The following is a 21,278-nucleotide window of genomic DNA, read 5'->3' as shown; positions in this document are numbered from 1 at the left end:
GAAAAGAAAAGCGATGTTACAAAAGAATTTATGATTCCTCTCAGTACTCTCTCAACCATAATAAAAAACAAGGAGCAAATTACTGCTGCCCAAACTGTTGGAGCACGGAAAAGAATAACTAAAGGTGAATTTCCTCGTGTGGAAGTTTAAGCCTGGTCATTTGGCTTAGACAGGATAGAGGACAAAAAATATCTATATAGCGAAACTTTGTTAAAGGAAAAAGCAAAAGAGCTCGCGTCTACTCTAAACATACAAAAAAACATTACGGCAAGTGAAGGGTGGCTTACAAATTTCAAAAAGAGGAATGGAGTCGTGTTGAAAAAAGTTGGTGGAGAAAGTGGAACTATTAATGATGCTGTTTGCTCAGATTGGCATGGTAAATTGAAGACACTGATTGAAAACAATGATGCCCGAGACATTTTCAATACTGATGAAACAGGCCTATTTTTCAAATGCTTACCGGACAAGACGCTTACTTTTAACGATGCAAAGTGTCATGGGGGAAAACATACTAATAATCAGTAAGAATTATGGATGATGAAGAACCATGAATGGTACCAGTAGCTGACATCAGCGGTGTGAGTTTTTCCGACTATGTTCAAGTGAATGTAGATGTTGCTGTATCAGGATCACTAACTGATGGCGAAATTTTATCTGCAACAGATACGAATGAAAAGAGCAACGATGAAGATGAAGACGATACATCAGAACCTTTGGCAGAGGTGTCAGTTAAGGTAGCAAGAGCCTCATTCGATAAATTACAAAACCGATGAAACAGCATATCAGGCACTTGCATCAGCAACCATGAGTTTCGCAGCAAGACCGTATAAATGAGTTCACATGATGAATATGTAAAACATTTGCAGTTAAATAAAATCACTTGATAATTCGAAGTTTTATTTATTTTCTCTCAAAAATTTCGAACCATTTAATATTTAAAACAATCTATAATTCGTAATATTTTAAGAGTCCCTCGAATTTCGAATTAACAAGAGTCGTCTGTACATAGATACGCGTACATACAGCAGTGCACATGTGGAGGCACAGCGCTCCTCGAAAGCAATATCCATTGACTCACACAGAAACAATTTACCTATTCTTATTTTGTTTAATCCCTCCAAGCAATCGTACAAGCATTTTTAAACCTACTTATGCACGTACATGTGTATATACATATGTGTGTATGATAGGTACTCAATAGGTGAGCTTTTAACTCAGCCGATTGTACTTGTATTTATTTTCTGCACTGAAGTTCATCTTAATCGTACAATGATACTAAATTCAAGATAATCAGCTAATTATTCAATTCAAGATCGGCGCACGAGTTAGATGTATATAAGTAATGATTCGTTTAGAACAGGTCTGTTTTATTCAAATATCAAATTTGTAATAATAATTAAGTTAAATGAGGAGTAGTAATGAGAAAGTTTGGAATTGTTGGAAGTACTATAGGAGTGGGAAAGTGTGGAAGAGTGAGAGAATGTGGTGTATGAGTGTGGGAGGTTGGGAATGTGGAAGTTGGGGAGAGTAAAAGTAAATTAAAACAGTCAAGAATGATAGAAAGGAGATTGCGCCCATCAGAGAGTGCGTGACGTCACGTTTTTCCGAGTTGTGCAGTATTGCCAACTATTTGCTCTTCGCAATAATTTTAGTGCTTTTTTATGCTCAAAATGCGAAAATTTTGAAGTTTCGTGTTTGTTTATTTTTTTTTTTAATTAAATGCTACCGAAACTTTAAGTTACAAAAAAATGTATTATTATACAAAAGAAGGTTAAAAACGGTCACTCTAAGAAGATTTTAGTGCTAATGAAAATTAGTGGGTTCTTATAAAATTTGATATTTTGGAAGTGTGAATTTAATTTTTTGCTCCTTTTAAGGTTATGCAAGAATATTAAATGTCCCTCTCTAACTCTTCGTAAGATTGAAAACCTTTTTACACATTTAAAAAAGCTTTTGAATTTACCGAATTTAAACCAATTTAAACCATAGAGGTGTAATCGTTTCTTCCGGTTCTCAATCCTTAGTGGAACATGGGGCATCAAGAGGTGTATTCATTGTAAAAATAAGCGACAAACTACCAGAAAATACTAAAGAAACCATACCGACATATTTACAAAAAGAGTACCTTGTCTAGTTACATAACCTCAAATATAGCAAATAAGTCGTTCCCTTAACAAAAAAAGGCTCGCTTAACAAAAAAACTCATAAATTAAATTTTGCATAAGCATAAAACATTTATTTAAATAAAACGCACATTTTGAAGATAATTGGTCACGCATACAAAGTTCTTTAAGTAGTTCAATAGAAATTTGGTATTTTTTTTTTTTTTATGGGCATTTGAGTGCGTTTTTATATCCAAAGCTAGGCAACACTGCAGTAGCGAGAGAGAGATTTAACTGCCGAAAGCAGAATAACACAACAACACCTGCAATCACGGGCAATGCTACCAGATGTTAAAAAAAGGAAAGCTAATTAAAAGTGAGTGAATTATTTAACTAATTTTTAAAAAATGTATATTTTACAAAATTATAAACATTAGATTTTAATTAGGACAGGCTAGAAACATGTCATGAAGAAAGAACTAAAACTCTGAGACTAAATAACAAAAAAATGCTAAATCAAGTTACGAAAGTGGTAATCTGGCCATACTGGTGCTAAAACCTCGTAACTCATTGTCAAATTCCCTGAGGGCAAAGTAACGGGACCACGATAGGCGTCATCTCATTATTCTTTCCATCATGTTGTAACAGTAACATATTATTAAAGTAAAACAAAAAGAAAAGAGAAAGTATATGTAACTCACGCTTAGTCTGCTCTCAGAGGTTTGCGACATGACTAATTACGTGAGCAATGGAATTAAAGCTGCCAAGTGGCATATTATGAGGCCATTACATGCCAAGATAAAATAATTCGTTTAAGGTTACACCCAATCGAGCTTGAAATTGTCCTTCGAGTACTCCTTTGCGAGTTACCGATTACACCGCATTGCTTCGTATATGTCTGTGTATAAGTAACTTCTGTTGCGTACTCTCGTTTACCGCCTAAGTAATGGAAAGAAAAGTAAGCAACAAATCTAACTTGCCTTCCAATGCGAGCAATGAGGGAATAAATTAAAAATCCTTTTCACACCTTCACCCCTTAGGCGAGCCTTTAACTGTCTGCACTCTGCTCTTGTGCATTGGGCGATATTCTGTGATTTGAGAATAGCAAAGTTTTTCTATTTAGTACAAAAACGCAACGCTTGTTAGAGCTAACTAAATACCGCCAATTGGGTAACTGTGTGGTGCGACTCAATGTAATTACGGGTCCCTTGTGCAGTAGCTGCATGGAGTAGGATGAGGCTAAATCGTTAAGTTACCTCAGCATCTACGCCTAAGCTGAACTGCTTTAACTAGACTGAGTTTAAAACGTATTTGTGGATAAAATAATTTAGATAATTTTTAAAAAACACTGCTTGTAAATATCTCTTTTATCCAACCTCTTATACCTAACCATTTTCCTTACATTACATGAGTTTTTAACATAACAAAAAATATACACTTATTTATAAAGCGTTATTTAATAATTCCTCGATAGCCTCACGAATTCCATCTTTGAGGTCTTGAATCGACCCTGAGCTGTGTTAAATCACAAGACCTCGGTAGCAATTTGTGATCACCTCTTCGAGAGATAACACGGCCCGGAAACTTTTCCCGTAAAAGATCAATGGCATCGTTGCTTGTGTGGCACGTAGCGCCGTCTTGTTGAAAACAAACGTTGCCCAAATCAATACGCTCCAATTCCGGCCATAGAAAATCGTTCATCATCTCTCGATAGCGCAATCTATTCACCAATAACACCTATTATTGGAAAACCCTTGAAAATGAAAAATTCAAATTTGAAAAGGTCAAGCCAAGGAGATTTGGTGGGTCCTAAAACACTCAGGCTAAAAAGCCCATTGTATTTAAAGCTCTGGAAAGAGGGTAGATAGTCAAGGAGAGAAGGAGAAAAGTATCAGAGAAAGAGATAGGAAAGAATAGAGACAGAAATACAGATATCATAGTTAGTCCTGTGAGAATTTTCCAGATTCTTTGGCAAATCTGTAAATATCCTTCAGTTTTAGAGAACAAATATTACTCATTCTCCCGACATCGGATCTCAAAACTCGTAGTCTTGCTCTAGAAAAGGCAGAACACTCACAGAGAAAGTGCTCAGTGCTACCCACCTTCTCCAAGAAAAACAGGTAAATCGGGTCCTCAATGATTTTAGTGGTGGTCATATGCTGACCCCATGGGTTGTGTCCTGTAATAATACCGACAGTTTTCTGTTCGAACTTGTTACAAAACACTTTCCAGTTCTGCAGCGTTCTAGACTGGACCATCGTTCTTTATGTAAATTGCATACATAATCGCTCCTCCAATTGATGATTCCTGCGGAAGTGATTCCGATTATTGGCTCTGGCCCTTGTGGGAGAACCGCTGATCGACGGTTGGCCAATTCATCAGCAATTTCGTTTCCTTAAACACCATAGTGTCCTGGAACCCATATAAGTAGCCTGTTTTGTCTTGCGATAAAATACAAAATATCTCATTGCAAATTGGCAGAAAGTCAGTAACATTTTGCAGCTCAAACAAGGCTAAAAATAAACATTATAATATAATTGGCGGATACACCCGTTCTGGGTGTTTGACCTAGCTCCTCCTCCTATTTGTGGCGTGCGTCTTGATGTTGTTCCACAAATAAAGAGACCTACAGTTTTAAACCGACCTAGAGAGCTGGCAGAGAACTTAAATATGGCTTATGGATGCGTTAATGATTTCTTTTTGCTGTAAAGTTGGTCCAAAAGGACCTGAATGTCATCCAAAAAAAGGACGACGCTGATATCACATATAACACATTATTTCGAATGCTGAATCCGACCCAACTAACCCATCTAACGCATCATTACTCGAGACAATACGTGGGCTTATGAGTTCGACACGCAAACCAGACATCAAGCGAGTAAATGAAGAGATTGAATGAAGGCACAAGAACAAGAAAATGATGTATACGATCTTGATGTACTACAGCAGTATTGTACACTTCAAATTTTTGCCCGAAGGTCAGCCTTATTAACTATTAAAGACTATTATTTGCGCGTTATGAGGCGTTTATGTGAAAGAAGGGATTTGTGAGAAAATAACTCGTAGATTTTTCTCCATGATAAGGCAGCGTCGGGCAGTGCCATCCTAATCCGTGAATCTTTGACCAAAAACGAAGCGATTACCATCCAATAGCCATCGAATTCACTTAATATGGCTCCCTGTGATTTTTTTCTGCATCATAGAGTCAAAAAACCGCTATGGGGATAGACGAAAAAAAGTAATGGAAATATCGAAGACGACTCTGATTGCTGTACCGAAAAGAGAGTTTCAGAAATGTTTCGAGAACTGGATCAAACGCTGACATAAGCGCGTTGCAGTTCAAGGGAAGTAGTTAAGGTTAGGTTAGGCTCAAGCGGTTGAAGCGGTTGAAGCTGAGATCTTACAATTCGTTAAAAAATAGTCTGCCTAGAATGGCTAATCTCCGTCTGAATAGAGCAGGACAATGACACAGAAGGTGCAAGATTGTCTCTTCCTCATCGAGACAACCTCTACAGAAGTCGTGTGCTTGCACACCCATTCTTTAGGTGTGCCTAGGGAGCACTATGAGGCGATAATATCACTTCTGAAGGATAAACTTGTATTTTGAATTTGAGGACACTTTTTGATCAAGCTGCTACATGAACAAAAAAAAAGTTTTTGAATAATCATACAAAAGTATTAAATGTTCAATTTAATGATAATTTACAAAGTGATTACACCTTTGAAAGCTTTCCCAGTAGTGCATATTATAATTTCGAAGAAATATATTTGTGAAATTACAGAATCCGGAAATGCACACTCACCTTTGTATGTATAAAATTTATCCAAATCTACATTAGCAATCAACGCGGATAGTGAGAAGGTAACTGTTAAATTGACAGCATCATTCGCATCCGGTATTAGATTCAAATGCCGGCATATTGTTGTCAAACCCGCACCTTCATCTTCGTCCAACTAGAAATGGAAAAAAAACGGTTACAATCAAAATGCACAACAGGAAGTGAATTTAGAAAAAAGCAAACTAAACAGTCAAACAATAAAGCAATCAAATAACCAATAAAATCATAATTGTCTCACTAGCAATCATTCAATATTGCACATCCTTTGTGAAAGCATCCATTCAATCCACTCGTTGCATACAATCAACTTACATTGAAAAAGAATCCCAATACAGCAGCGCCATCAGTGAATTCCAGCGCATCGGCAAGTGTCGCATATTTCTTGTTGCGATGCACAATATGCATTTCCATCGTATAACGGATGTCGTTGATCACATGCTCAGCCCCACGATTGTTCTTATCGCCCCAGTGAAAGTGGACACTCTCCACTTCGAAATCACCCGGCAGCTTACCGCCACGTACGTACGGCATAAAATCGCCACTCTCCTTCTCCTCCTCACTCAGCTTGGGTATATTGATGGCAACTGAGGGGAAATAGAATAGTACATAGCAGGATAAGTTCAATGGGTGAAAATAGAAAATCATGGAAAAATGTTGTATTGAAAATTGAATTGCTTGGAGTTGTCTCTGCTTTACGTATTGCATAGAAATGCTGTGAATATGAGCTCTTCAAAATGATGTTTCTATATTTTACAAATATTTATTAAATTTACATTCTCCTCAAACTGATAGCATTCGAATATTAAATATGTGCCTGTATACAGTACACGAAAATGTAAAATAAGAAACAAGTGTCTATCGAAATAATAAAAGACAAATATTAATATTTAATATTCTTAAAAATAAATATTAAATTCGAATTAGCTCTTCTGAACTTACTTCGCCCTATTTCTACTCACCAGTATGCCCATTGTTGACCATAAGCAATGGATTCGGCAGCAAATTATGATAGCCAATCATATCAATCGCTGGCATATTCAATGGGATAGCCTGGAAAATAATTTGATAAAATTTCAAATAAGCAAACAAATTTATATGCACATAAAAAGAGGAACTCATACAAAGCAGATAGAATAAAAAATTTAATAATTGAATGATTTAAGTTTCGAAGTTAGTGATTTCACCAACTCTTAACTAATTAAAGATATCATAACAGTTACTAGAAAAAACGATTTTAATAAAAATTATAAAAAATTAAAAAAAAAAAAATAATAGGACTATTTTTAAGTTCGTGCGGTTTTACAACAGATGGCGTAACTTGATTATTATTCCATCGATCCACATTTCCAAACATTCATTGGAGAGCTACTGTCGTAAGGCACAAACGTCAGTATAAGTTTTTTATTTGAAGCGTAAACAACAATATTTTTACCACACTTGAAAATGTCGAATTTCGTGCCAAATAATGTGTTTTTGCGGGGAATTCTTCTTCATTATTTTAATATGAAGAAAAAAGCAGCCGAAAGTCATCGTATCTTGGTGGAAGTTTATGGTGAGCATGCTCTATCTGAGCGAACGTGCCAGAAGTGGTTTGCACGCTTTAAAAGTGGTGATTTTGGCTTGGAAGACGAAGAACGCGAGGGTGCGCCGCCAAAGTTCATGGATACCGAATTGGAGGAATTGCTCGATCAAGATCCGGCTCAAACGCAAGAAGAGGTTGCAAAAACTTTGGGAGTTGATCAATCAACCATTTCCAAACGTTTAAAAGCCATGGGAATGATCCGAAAGGTAGGCCATTGGGTGCCGTATGAATTGAAGCCAAGAGACGTTGAACGCCGTTTTATGGCATGCGAACAACTGCTTCAACGGCACAAAAGAAAGGGTTTTTTGCATCGAATTGTGACTGGCGATGAAAAGTGGGTCCATTACGACAATCCAAAACGTCGGGTAACGTATGGATACCCTGGCCATGCTTCAACATCGACGTCGGCGCAGAATATTCATGGCCTGAAGGTTATGCTGTGTATCTGGTGGGACCAGCTGGGTGTTGTGTATTATGAGCTACTGAAACCGAATGAAACGATTACGGGGGATGTCTACCGACGACAATTGATGCGTTTGAGCCGAGCACTGCGAGAAAAACGGCCGCAATACGCCGATAGACACGACAAAGTTATTTTGCAACATGACAATGCTCGGCCACATGTTGCACAAGTGGTCAAAACATACTTAGAAACGCTCAAATGGGATGTCCTACCCCACCCGCCGTATAGTCCAGACCTTGCGCCATCCGATTACTATCTCTTCCGATCGATGCAACATGGCCTGGCTGACCAGCACTTCCGTAATTACGATGAAGTCAAAAAATGGATCGATTCGTGGATTGCGGCAAAACCGACCGAATTTTTCACAAAGGGAATCCGTGAATTGCCAGAAAGGTGGGAAAAAGTAGTAGTAAGCGATGGACAATATTTTGAATATTAAATTTGTAACCATTTTACGTCAATAAAGTTTCAAATTTCGAAAAAACCCGCACGAACTTATTCATAGTCCTATTATTAAAATTTTCTATTTCAGCATAAATTTATTTAATATAAATGTCTAGACTCAAGAAGGGCAGCTTAACATATCGGTTCTTTGAGAAGTATTGAACGCTACATCCATTAAACAGTGCAGGAATCAAAATGTATACGTCATTTTAATATACAAATTTTCATTTGAGCATACAGCGAATTGAATTTTGATATATCAATTCATTCTTTCTCCACAAACCATTTGAAACCAGATCAGGAAAAACGGGAACTTCCCTGTGTGTGTGCAAAACAGCTATGGAGAAAATGATGGGACTTAAAACCGCGCGTAGGACCCTGGTTATACACTGCGATTGTGAAGTCTATCCTCTTCTGCGGAGCCATTATTTGATGACCAGGATTGGAGCATGATGGAAAGAATAATGAGATGGCGCCTATCGTGGTGCCGTTACTTGGCTCTCAGCGAATTTGACAATGAGTTACGTGATTTCAGCTCCATTTTCGTAACTTGATTTAGCATTTTTTTTTTGTTATTTAGTCTCGTAGTGTTAGTTCTTTCTTCATGACATTTTTCTAGCCTGTTCTAATTAAAATGCAATGTTTATAATTTTGTAAAATGTACATTTTTTAATAATTATTTAAATAATTCACTCAGTCTTATTTAGCTTTACTTTTTTTTAACATCTGGTGGCATTGCCGCGATTGCAGGTGTTGTTGGTGTTCTTCTGCTTTCGACAGTCAAATCTTTCTCTCGCTACTGCACTGTTGCCTAACTTTGGATATAAAAACGCATTCAAATGCCCATTTAAAAAAATAAAATACCAAATTTCTATTGAACTACTTAAAGAACTTTGTATGCGTGACCAATTATCTTCAAAATGTGCGTTTTATTTAAATAAATGTGTTATGCTTATGCAAAATTTAATTTATGAGTTTTTTTGTTAAGCGAGACTTTTTTTGTTAAGGGAACGACTTATTTGCTATATTTGAGGTTATGTAACTAGACAAGGTACTCTTTTTGTAAATATGTCGGTATGGTTTCTTTAGTATTTTCTGGTAGTTTGTGGCTTATTTTTACAATGAATACACCTCTTCATGCCCCATGTTCCACTAAGGATTGAGAACCGGAAGAAACGATTACACCTCTATGGTTTAAATTGGTTTAAATTCGGTAAATTCAAAAGCTTTTTTAAATGTGTAAAAAGGTTTTCAATCTTACGAAGAGTTAGAGAGGGACATTTAATATTCTTGCATAACCTTAAAAGGAGCAAAAAATTAAATTCACACTTCCAAAATATCAAATTTTATAAAAACCAACTAATTTTCATTAGCACTAAAATCTTCTCAGAGTGGCCTTTTTTAACCTTCTTTTGTATAATAATAGAGTTTTTTTTTTAACTTTAAGCTTTGGTAGCTTTAAATTAAAAAAAGAAACAAACACGAAACTTCAAAATTTTCGCATTTTCGGTATAAAAAAGCACTAAATTTATTGCGAAGAGCAAAAAGATTGCAATACTGCACAACTTGGAAAAACTTGACGTCACGTACTCTCTGCTGGGCGCAATCTTCTTTCCGTCATTCTTGGGATTGGAGGATATGGTATCCAAGAGCAAAACGCAAAAGAGTTCAAAGAGCAGAGTATCCAAGCTTATCACTAGAGCGCTGCCTTCTACTCCAACCAAGGCTCTTGAGACTCTATTAGATCTCCTCGCCATGGTTATCTGCGGAAAATTCCGTCCACTCCTAGAAAGATTAAATTTTGTTCATTCGAAAGTTTCTCGGAACTTTTCCGGAAACACATACACATAGGGAGCTAGATTACATTGCTCTACAATTATAATTTGATAATAATTTTTGCACACGTTAACGATAAATAACCTTTACTCAGAGTTAGTGGTTATCTGCACTGACGTTTCACTGCACTGTGTCATACGAAAAGAACCGGTTTTTTTCTTGTAACTTCAAGATATATGTATTTCTTCAAGAAAATGGCGTCACAGTATTTGACGCCAGACACCAACCCCATTTTGCCCGAAGGCCAGTCCATGATTTAAAGCAACTCGTTCGTCAAGTTCGCAAAATCTAGTCCTGTTTGTCGATGAGCTACGCAGAAAAGCTGGTTCAAAGCATGCCAAGAAGATACATGACTGTACTCGACAACGAAGAAGACTACACGGCTTATTGAGTAATTGCAACTCGTACTTTTGTATAAAAAACTTTTAAATATATATCTTTCATATCATACTTCATGAATAATCGCGGTTCCATTTTTCTGACACAGACAGTAATAAGGTTGGAAGTGACATCCCCTCAAAAGTTTTGCAGCTGAACCTAAGTCTTTGGATATCTGCCTACCGTAACGGCTTTCAAACTAAGTTGATAGCTATAAAGGAGGCCTTGCCATCCCTATCTACTATGGCAGTCATGCTGCCATAAAATATCAACAAAGTAGCAATTAAATGTAGAGCTATTTGTGAAGAGTTGGCTAAGTGGTACATCACGAACGTTGTCTGGGTTCCCGACACCACAGAGCCACTGGTGAAGTTTGCTCCGCGGATAAGCTGGCTAGGAGAGGAACTGCTCTTAAATCTGTTAATTCTGCTAAATATCGAGATCTGTATCAGGTCGGTCTACAGGGCGCAGTTCAACAGTAGAGGGACCACGTAGCGCACCTGTGAGATAACTAAACAGATTTGACCTAGAAGGAACGAGCACAGAAGTAAATCACTCATCAATCTTGGCCAGCGTTCCATTAGTGCGGTGATTGGTATCATCCTCGGGCACTGCGTAATGAGAACACTTGGGAAACGAATGGGGTTTCCCTCAAATGGAATGAGGATTTAATGAATTCTGCTAATTTCGGCAACCCTATTAGTGAGACCTCTTCAATGCTGTCAAGAAAGGCAAATTCGAGCGTGGAAAGCCTTTTTCTGTATAGAGCCAGTGCAAATGCACTGGATTTGTTCCACGCCTTCCTCTTCTTCAATTTATTCGACAAAGCTTCAGACAGCTTCGACAAAAGAGATTATGTGTTACTTCCAGTCCATTTCCATGCCTTCCAAATAGACAATTCCCACTAGTATATCTATCGTGTTTCTCATATCTTATCTCGTAAGATTCAGTAGCGATTTTATGCAGCCGTGGTTCCAGTTTGTCTGCTTATTTGGCAAAAATGTGATTTCCTCCAACGGGCCCTAGCAACATTGATAGAGTGCCTATTTAAATATTAATAGTTTGCATATTGCTAAGAGAATCGGTATTAGTACATTGATTAAAAATATATATTGTATATTTTCGGTTAGATTTGGTTAAACGGCCTGCTCTTACGCTATTTTGCTTGTCAGCCACAGGAAATGTTGTTCGCGTAGAAGGTGTTCTCGCTTTCCCAGCTTCTACAGAAATCGTTATATGAGATTAATATCCATTACCCCCAATTAGTGTTCCAGTAAAAAGCCACAAACTCGTTTTTTTAAATCTCACTAAGTTGTTAAGCATAAAGTGGAAGTCAAAAATAAAAGTGCCACTCTGCAGACATACAGATTAGCCCACCTACAGTTCGGAATCGTTCTATTTCACTCGTCAACTTGCAAAACCAGAAAACCTAGCCGGTGTAACAACTTGATTTCCTAATATCCAAGGCGAATCTATTGAAGGCGGTGGCATTAGACCAACAAAAATGTTTTGTACGTTTGATTGTCACGGCAAGGGATTGGCAAAGTAAAAAAAAAAGAACTAATTCGCATAGTTTTATTCTGTGCTGACCGCTACATGGACACAGCGAAAGAAAAAAACAAATCAGCTGATGTACCAACACCACCTTTAATAGACTCGCCTTGCTAATATCTGTCTCACAACAACTGGTTTCGCTCACCGACTAGCCTTAAAAACATTTAAGCAATGGAATTTTTATTCCGTACTATTTCGGGTTTAAAATTTGATATTTAAGTATCTTTCATTTTATTTTATTCACAACAAACACCCGCACAACAATCTACTCATATGACGAATACAGATTTACAATATTTGAACTAAACTCTGAATTTTGCAAAGCTTTCATAGAAAAATAATTTTTATCACTGGGATTGTGTGTATTTACTTTGGACGAGTGTACAGCGATTGGTGACTGCGTTTTGCCGGCGCAATGTCCATGATGTCGAGCCCATCGACGCTGATTCGGTTCCGAGTAGCCAAACCGAGAGCCAGCAGTTGCTGCAAGAAAAATAAAAATAAGATTCATAGTTAAAAATCATAGTTTTAGCACAAAAATGAAGATAGGAAAAATAAGAGAAGTAAAAAATTTACAGCGCTTTGCCTCCCAAACGGCGATACCGAAAAGTCCAACAGGCACAGTGAATTGTAACCACCTCCAAGCTGGTGTAAACATTTGAAATTGTTCTTATTGAATCTTAATTTTGAAAGACGGAAAATTTTGAGTAACAAAAAATGTGTGATATGTTTATGGAATTTATGGATATTTGTCTACGTTTTGTCTTTTTATATGACGTGACTGATTCATTGCTGAATGGGGCATTTTTTCGACAGTGTTGTACGTGCAGGGACTGTCCTCGGTAGAGTGAATAAGTTCTAAAATTTTAATATATCATGCATAGGGAGTGGCTAAAAAAGGGTGAGAACGTATTCATTAATTTTTTGTTTCTTTTTTTTCATTTTTTATTATACGAGGTGTGTTCAAAAAGTATCACTAATTTTGTGTTTTTTCAAAAATTATTTATTTATTCACTAATATCTATTTTGTCCCCTTCAAAGTAATCCCCATGAGATATTATGCACTTATGCCAACGTTTTTTCCAATCTTCGAAGCACTTCAAAAAATCATTTTTTTTTTAATTTTGTTCAGTTCCTCCTTCACAACCGTCTTTATCACGTCAATCCTAGCGTAGCGCCGTCCTTTCATGGACCTCCTCAGTTTCGGGAACAACAAAAAGTCACAGGGGGGCAGATCTGGGGAATGCGGTGGCTGTGGCATTATTAATGTGTTGTTTTGGCCACAAAGTCGCGCACAAGCAACGATGTGTGAGCAGGGGCGTTATCGTGATGCAAGAGCCAATTTTCGTTCTTCCACAAATCCGGGTGTTTTTGGCGGATAGCGGATTGCTTCGCGCAAATTGCGCATAACTTGCAGGTAATACTCGTATTCCCTATTGAAACACCAAAATTAAGAAAAACATTTTTCTAATAGCGGTCGCCCCTCGGCAGACAATGGCAAACCTCCGAGTGTATTTCTGCCATGAAAAAGTTCCTCATAAAAATATCTGCCGTTCGGAGTCGGCTTGAAACTGTAGATCCCTCCATTTGTGGAACAACATCAAGACGCACACCACAAATAGGAGGAGGATTATATATATATATATAAAGGGTTGTTCAATAGGTGCGCTTCAACTTTTTTCCGATAGGGAGGGCGAACGACGCAATATTTTTTATTTTTCGCTTGTCATTTGTAAACTTCATTAGTATACATTTCATCATGGAACGCTACACACTTGAGCAACGATTGCAAATCGTGCAAATTTTTTATGAAAATAATCGTTCTGTTGCTGCTACTTTAAGAGCATTACGGTCATTTTACGGTCATGTGAAGTCATTGGTCCACAGTAACAAGCCGGCGACGATTTGTGAGCTCAGAGCCAATATTGAACGCGAAATTGCTGGAATTTCGGCCGATTTATGCAAAAGAGTGGTCGAAAATTGGGTTCAACGATTGGACTTCGTAAAACGTGCACGCGGTGGTCATGCAAAAGAAATCGAATTTCATACTTAAATGTATATGTTCAAACTCGATAATAAAAAAAAAATTAGTTAAAAAAGTCAAACCGTTTGTGTTTTATTCAAAAAAGTTCAAAAGTTGAAGCGCTCTTACTGAAAAACCCTATATATAATATTCCTTACAGACCGTTTTACCCTGTGGCAAGAACTCATGATGCGCAACGCCCCTGCAATCGAAGAAAACGGTAAGCAAAACTTTTACGCTCGACCGAACTTGGCGCGCGTTTTTCGGTCTTGACTCGTGCGGCAGCTTCCATTGAGATGATTGAGCTTTGGTTTCCACATCATAACCATAAACCCACGATTCGTCACCAGTTATGACCCGCTGGAGCAAATTTGGGTCGTCGCGGACAGAGTCCCAGATCTCATTAGCAATGTTCGCGCGATGCTGCTTTTGGTCGACATTTAACAGTTTTGGTACGAATTTTTCGGCGACCCGTCTCTTGCCCAAATTATTGAAAAAAATCGAACGGCACGAGCCAATCTATATGTCTAGCCAATCTATATTGTCTCCTCAGCAACTTCTCTAACGGTGATTCGACGATTGGTTAATAGCATTTTCTTCACTTAATCAATTTTTTCGTCTGTTGTTGAAGTGCTCGGGCGCCCGGCTTTTCGTCGTTCACATCTTCTCGGCCTTCTCAGAACATTTTGTACTACCGATAAACGTTGCTTTGGTATGACACAGTCAGCATTCGAAATGCATTCGCGCACTTAATTTGGTTTTTCACACAAAATTTGTTGCAGGTTCTTTGATCCATCTTTTTAAATAGGTAAAAATCGAACGAGCCGAAACAAGTGCAAGCAAAGCAGCTGCCAAGAATTAACTGAACATTCAAAATGGCCGAACTCGTCGGCATGGGTGAGAGACATGAGTACCAACATATCGCCACAAAAAAATCGAAATTCGAATATACGTAACCTGCGAAAATTCGAAATTCGCATACTTCACGAAATTTCGTATACTCCAAGCTAAAACAACACCAAACTTGAAGAAAAATTTGTGGATGCTTGCAAACTTACCGCATTTTCGTTATTCGATTTCGTATTGGGTTGGAATAAGTTCAGAGCGTGTTTATATATTCTTTTTTTTAAACGATTTGTTTGCAGCTTGACAAAGGGTAAGTATTCATTTGATCGAACTCTTTCTACTCTACAAAACTATGTTATTTGTATTTTTGAGTTATTTAATTTTTTATTATTGTAGTTTAGAGGCTTAGACTTCGTCGCCAAGTACTGTCGTTCACTCCGGTGGACGAGCGTCTCGCAATAATCCGCATCAAAGCGCGATTTTTTAACATCTCGCTAATTTGCTCCCACGCCCCGACGGAAGAGAAGGACGATGCGACCAAAGATTCCTTCTATGAGCGCTTGGAACGTTCCTATGAGCGCTGCCCCCGCCACGACATAAAAATCGTGCTTGGCGACTTCAACGCCAGGGTGGGCAAGGAGGGAATTTTTGGTCCCACAGTCGGAAAATTCAGCCTGCACAACGAAACATCCGGTAACGGACAGAGGCTGATCGACTTCGCCGGGGCCCGAAACATGGTAGTCTGCAGCACCAGATTCCAGCATAAAAAGATACACCAAGCTACCTGGCTGTCTCCTGATCGAAAAACGCGAAACCAGATCGATCATGTTGTGATAGATGGAAGACACGCTTCTAGTGTATTAGATGTACGTACGATCCGAGGGCCCAACATCGACTCGGATCATTACCTTGTTGCAGCCAAGCTGCGCACCCGCCTCTGTGCAGCAAAAAACGTACATCTACCTACGCAAAGAATGTTCGACATCGAAAAGCTGCAATCACAACAGACAGCCAGAAGATTCGCCACTCGACTCTCACTCCTGCTCTCGGAGAGCACTGCCCAACAAACCGGCATGCGCGAGCAATGGAGCAACATTTCTCGTTCACTACGTACCGCCGCCGAAGAAGAAATCGGATTCCGGCGAGCCCGAAAAAACAATTGGTACGACGAGGAATGTCATGCTGCCGCAGAAAGAAAGGATGCCGCCTATAGAGCCACGCTGCGATCGGGCGCAACGCGAGCCATGTGGGATCGCTACAGAGAGCTGAAAAAGGAAGAGAGACGTATTATCCGACAGAAGAAACGAGAGGCCGAAATACGTGAGTGCGAGGAGCTTGAGATGCTGGCCAACAGGAACAACGCCCGAAAATTTTACCAGAAAGTTCGGCGGCTTACAGAAGGTTTCAAGACCGGGGCGTTTTCCTGTAAGAACAAAGACGGTGATCTGGTGACTGACGTACAGAGCAATCTTAAATTATGGAGGGAACACTTCTCGAACCTGTTAAACGGTGACAGCTGCGCATGTCGTAGAGAATGTGAAGATCCCGATACCCCAATCGTTGACGACGGAATTGACGTTCCGTTACCCGACCATGACGAGGTGAGAATAGCAATATCACGGCTAAAAAACAACAAAGCCGCGGGCGCCGACGGACTGCCGGCTGAGCTATTCAAACATGGCGGCGAGGAGCTGGTAAGGTGCATGCATCAGCTCCTATGCAAAATATGGTCGGATGAAAGCATGCCTGCCGATTGGAATTTAAGTGTGCTCTGCCCAATCCATAAGAAGGGCGATCCTGCAATTTGTGCCAATTACCGCGGGATTAGTCTTCTAAATATCGCCTATAAGGTTCTAGCGAGCGTATTGTGTGAAAGGCTGAAGCCCACCGTCAACCAACTGATTGGACCTTATCAGTGTGGCTTCAGACCTGGAAAGTCTACCATCGACCAAATATTCTCAATACGCCAAATCTTGGAAAAGACCCATGAAAGGAGAATCGACACACACCACCTTTTCGTCGACTTCAAAACTGCATTCGACAGTACGGAAAGGAGTTACTTGTATGCCGCGATGTCTGAATTTGGTATCCCCGCAAAACTAATACGGCTATGTAAGATGACGTTGCTCAACACCAGCAGCGCCGTCAGAATTGGGAAGGACCTCTCCGAGCCGTTTGATACCAAACGAGGTTTCAGACAGGGTGACTCGCTGTCGTGTGACTTCTTTAACCTGATGTTGGAGAGCATCGTACGAGCCGCAGAACTTAATCGCTCAGGCACAATTTTTTATAAGAGCGTACAATTGTTGGCGTATACCGATGATATCGATATCAGCGGCCTTAACAACCGCGCTGTTAGTTCTGCCTTCTCCAAACTGGATAAAGAGGCAAAGCGAATGGGTTTGGTGGTGAACGAGGACAAAACGAAGTACCTCCTGTCTTCAAACAAACAGTCGGCGCACTCGCGTATCGGCACCCACGTCACTGTTGACAGTTATAATTTTGAGGTTGTAAAAGACTTCGTGTATTTAGGAACCAGCATTAACACCGATAACAATGTCAGCCTTGAAATCCAACGTAGAATCTCTCTTGCCAACAAGTGCTACTTTGGACTAAGTAGGCAATTGAGTAGTAAAGTCCTCTCTCGACGAACAAAACTAACACTCTACAAGACTCTCATCATGCCCGTCCTAACGTATGGCGCAGAAGCTTGGACGATGACAACATCCGATGAAGCGACGCTTGGAGTGTTCGAGAGAAAGATTCTGCGTAAGATTTTTGGACCTGTGCACGTTGGCAATGGCGAATATCGTAGACGATGGAACGATGAGCTGTATGAGCTTTACGACGACATAGACATAGCGCAGCGAATAAAGATCCAGCGGCTTCGTTGGCTGGGTCATGTCGTCCGAATGGATACAAACGCTCCGGCTTTGAAAGTATTCGATGCGGTACCAGCTGGTGGTAGCAGAGGAAGAGGAAGGCCTCCTCTGCGTTGGAAAGATCAGGTGGAGAAGGACTTGGCTTCACTTGGTGTGTCCAATTGGCGCCGGTTAGCACGAGAGAGAAACGACTGGCGCGCTTTGTTAATCTCGGCCAAAATCGCGTAAGCGGTTATCGCGCCAATTAAGAAGAAGAAGAGTTTAGAGGCTTAGAAAACAACATTTTCGACACCTGCACTTCTTTGCTTTTCATCGAGGTCAGAGCAGCCCTTATCGACATTTGCAACGTGTATGGAGACGGTGTCATAGGCGAGTCTACCGCACGAAACGAGGCGAGGCCGCAGCGGACGGCCTCCTGAATTCGTTGAAAACGTCTCAAATCACTTTTAAAGGAGAACGATCACCAAGCCAGTCGTAAATTGGAGGAAAAATTGAGCTGCGATTATAAAACGATTCTCAATCAGATTCATTTAATGGTATTTATCGAAAAATTGGGAGCCTGAGTTCCTCATGAACTCAACAAAAAAAACAAAAAAAATCATAAACAGCGCTTTTTGTACCGAATCGTCACGGGAGAAGAGAAATGGTGCCTATACATCAATTGCAATGAAAGGAGTGAGTGGCTCCAGGAGATATGCCAAAGTTGAGAGCCAAGCCGGATTTTCATCCAAAGAAGATCATGACAAGTGTTTAGTGAAACTGGGAGGGCATGTTGCACCGGGAAATCTTCCACAGAAAAGGTTGCCACGGTCAACAAGGAGCTCTACTAGATTGCCCATCTACACCACGCGAATGAGACTATCCGACTGAAAAGGCCTGATCGACATAGTCAAACCATACTCATTCACGACAACGCCATGGGGACTGGCACAAGTCGTCAAAGCCGAACTCCAAGAGCTCGAATGGGTGTTCTTTCAGCATCCGCCGTATTCTCCGGACATTCGATAACAAAGAGGTCCTTAAAGACTGGCTCAACAACTGCTTTGGCACCAGACCAGGCGATTTTTGGCGGAACGGCATCAACTGATTAGTCGAGAGGTGAGAAGAGGTTGCAGACAGCAACGGCGAATATGAAATTGATTAGCTTATCGATTTTTTTTTTTTTTTTTTTTTTTTTTATTATTCCTTTTATTAATCATACATCTGTCATACTGACATTTAGTACATTTTTTGACATTTAGTTATTAAATATTTTTCATCATGGCCAGTGCCAAGACGAATACAGCGATTACTTTTTAGGAAAAGAATTACATTTTATATATACAGTTATTTGAGTATACGAGAATTAATATTTAATTTAATAGGTCAATTGGTCGGTTTCTCTTCAGACGTCGTAAAGTTCTTCTTTCAAGTTGTGAGAGTGTATTGACTTCTCTATTTTTGTGCTGGTTTATTTCGTTAAAATACCTTGTTGATATCGCTTTTATTTCTTCGTCGATTAATGGTATATTGAACGTAGTATGGATGTCATCACTTTTTGTGTACCTGTCGAACATTGTTATTATACGTAAGATTTTTGATTGTTGTCGCTGTACTTTGTTTATGTGAGTTCTTTTTGCAGTTCCCCACACTTGAAGTCCGTAGGTCCAGATTGGTTTAATGACCGCCTTGTATACTAAAAGTTTGTTGGAAATATTGAGCTTAGAATTTCTGCCTATTAGCCAATGTAATTGTCGAAATCTTTCCTTTATTTGTTTTATTTTCTTTTTGATATGATCTTTCCAATTTAGTTTTGAGTCCAGATGGATTCCAAGATATTTTGCAGATGTTTCAATTTGTATATTTTTATTGTTGAGCTTAATCGGCATAGCAGCAATCTCTGTTCTTGTCGTAAATATTACTTGTACAGATTTGTCCTCGTTTACTTTTAAACTCAATTTGTCAAACCACTTCTTTACATTGTTGGTGTACATCTGTAATTTTGTTGTTGCGGTTGAGAGGTTTTTGTCAGATGAGAATAAAATTGTATCGTCTGCGAATGTTGCTATAGTAGAATTAGTTTCGTCTGGTAGTGGTATGTCAGAGGTGAATAAGACATATAAAAGTGGTCCTAGAACGCTGCCTTGAGGAACTCCTGCTGTTATTGGATGTATATGTGAGTATTTGTCATTGTATTTAATGTAGAAGCATCGGTCAGTAAGATAGCTCTTGATAATTAAATAATAGTCCAGTGGTAATATTGTCCTAATTTTATGCAAGAGGCCTTTGTGCCAAACTTTGTCAAAAGCTTTTGCGACGTCCAAAAATACAGCAACGCAGTGTCGTTTATTTTCCATGTCTGAAATTATTTTTTGTGTAACTCGATGTATTTGTTGGATAGTTGAGTGTTTTTTTCGAAAACCGAATTGATGATTTGGAATGATGTTTTTCGTGTCAAGTATTGGGGTAATTCTGTCATGTAAAAGTTTTTCTGCAATTTTAGATATAGTCGGAAGTAGGCTTATAGGTCGATATGAAGTTAAAGCTGTTGGGTTTTTACCCGGTTTTGGTAGCGCAATGATTTCTGCGACTTTCCATACTTTTGGGAAGTATTGTAAGCGAAACATTGCATTAAATACGTTTCTAAGAAATAGGTAAGCCTCAATTGGTAGTTCCGTAAGTGCTTTGTTTGTAAGCATATCATATCCGGGTGCTTTTTTATGTTTAATTCGAGTTTTGATGCATACTATCACTTCTTGTGTGCTTGTTTTTCTTATTTTTGTGATGGTATCAGTATTAACATTACTAATCGCGTCAATTTGTTTATGTTCATCGTTCGATAGGACATTTTCAAAATAATTTCCCAATGTCGCTGCTTTTTCATCATTTGTAAAAGTCCATGTGTTGTCATCTTTTCTTAGTGGGGGTTGATGCTTTATCTGGTTTTTGAGTTTTTTTATACATTTCCACAAGGAATAATTTGAGTCATGTGTAGGAGTTAAATTTTTTAGAAATTTTTCAATTTCCTTATTTTTTATGTCACATAAACAAGCCTTCAAATTTTTTGTAGCTAAGTTTGACCTCTGTTTGTCTGCAGGAGATCTGGTTGTTTGCCATCTTTTTCTCAATTTTCTTTTTTCCTTGATTTGCTTCTTAATAGAAATGTCATTTGAAGTGTTTTGTGCGCTATATTTTTGCTGCGGTGTGAATCTGAATCCTGCGTCAATAACTATGTCATTAAAATGTATGATGCTACGCTCAATGTCAAGTTGTGTCTTCAAAGGTGTACTTAGAATGAATTGTTGGGAGATGTGTTTTCGATACTCATCCCAGTCAGTCCTCTTTGTAAA

At 38.9% G+C, this 21,278-nt stretch overlaps 1 protein-coding gene across 3 annotated transcripts in view; it reads right to left on the bottom strand.

The window, feature by feature from the left end:
• The window catches only part of LOC128855592 (carbonic anhydrase 15), a 61,843-nt gene that overhangs the window by 8,634 nt on the left and 31,931 nt on the right, over positions 1-21,278 (bottom strand). For 2 of the 3 annotated variants that reach the window (XM_054090618.1, XM_054090619.1), the window contains exons 2-5: positions 12,569-12,681; positions 6,901-6,991; positions 6,254-6,525; positions 5,906-6,056 (exon numbers count right to left, since the gene is read on the bottom strand). In XM_054090618.1, the coding sequence (XP_053946593.1) occupies positions 5,906-6,056; positions 6,254-6,525; positions 6,901-6,991; positions 12,569-12,681 (627 nt within the window). Of the gene's footprint in view, positions 1-5,905; positions 6,057-6,253; positions 6,526-6,900; positions 6,992-12,568; positions 12,682-12,774; positions 12,946-21,278 lie in introns of those variants that run through there. The other variant, XM_054090617.1, reaches the window with a different exon arrangement.

This window comes from Anastrepha ludens, chromosome 2 (assembly GCF_028408465.1).
Source record: "Anastrepha ludens isolate Willacy chromosome 2, idAnaLude1.1, whole genome shotgun sequence".
NCBI lineage: Eukaryota > Metazoa > Arthropoda > Insecta > Diptera > Tephritidae > Anastrepha > Anastrepha ludens.
This window is presented reverse-complemented; position numbering and strand designations above follow the sequence as displayed.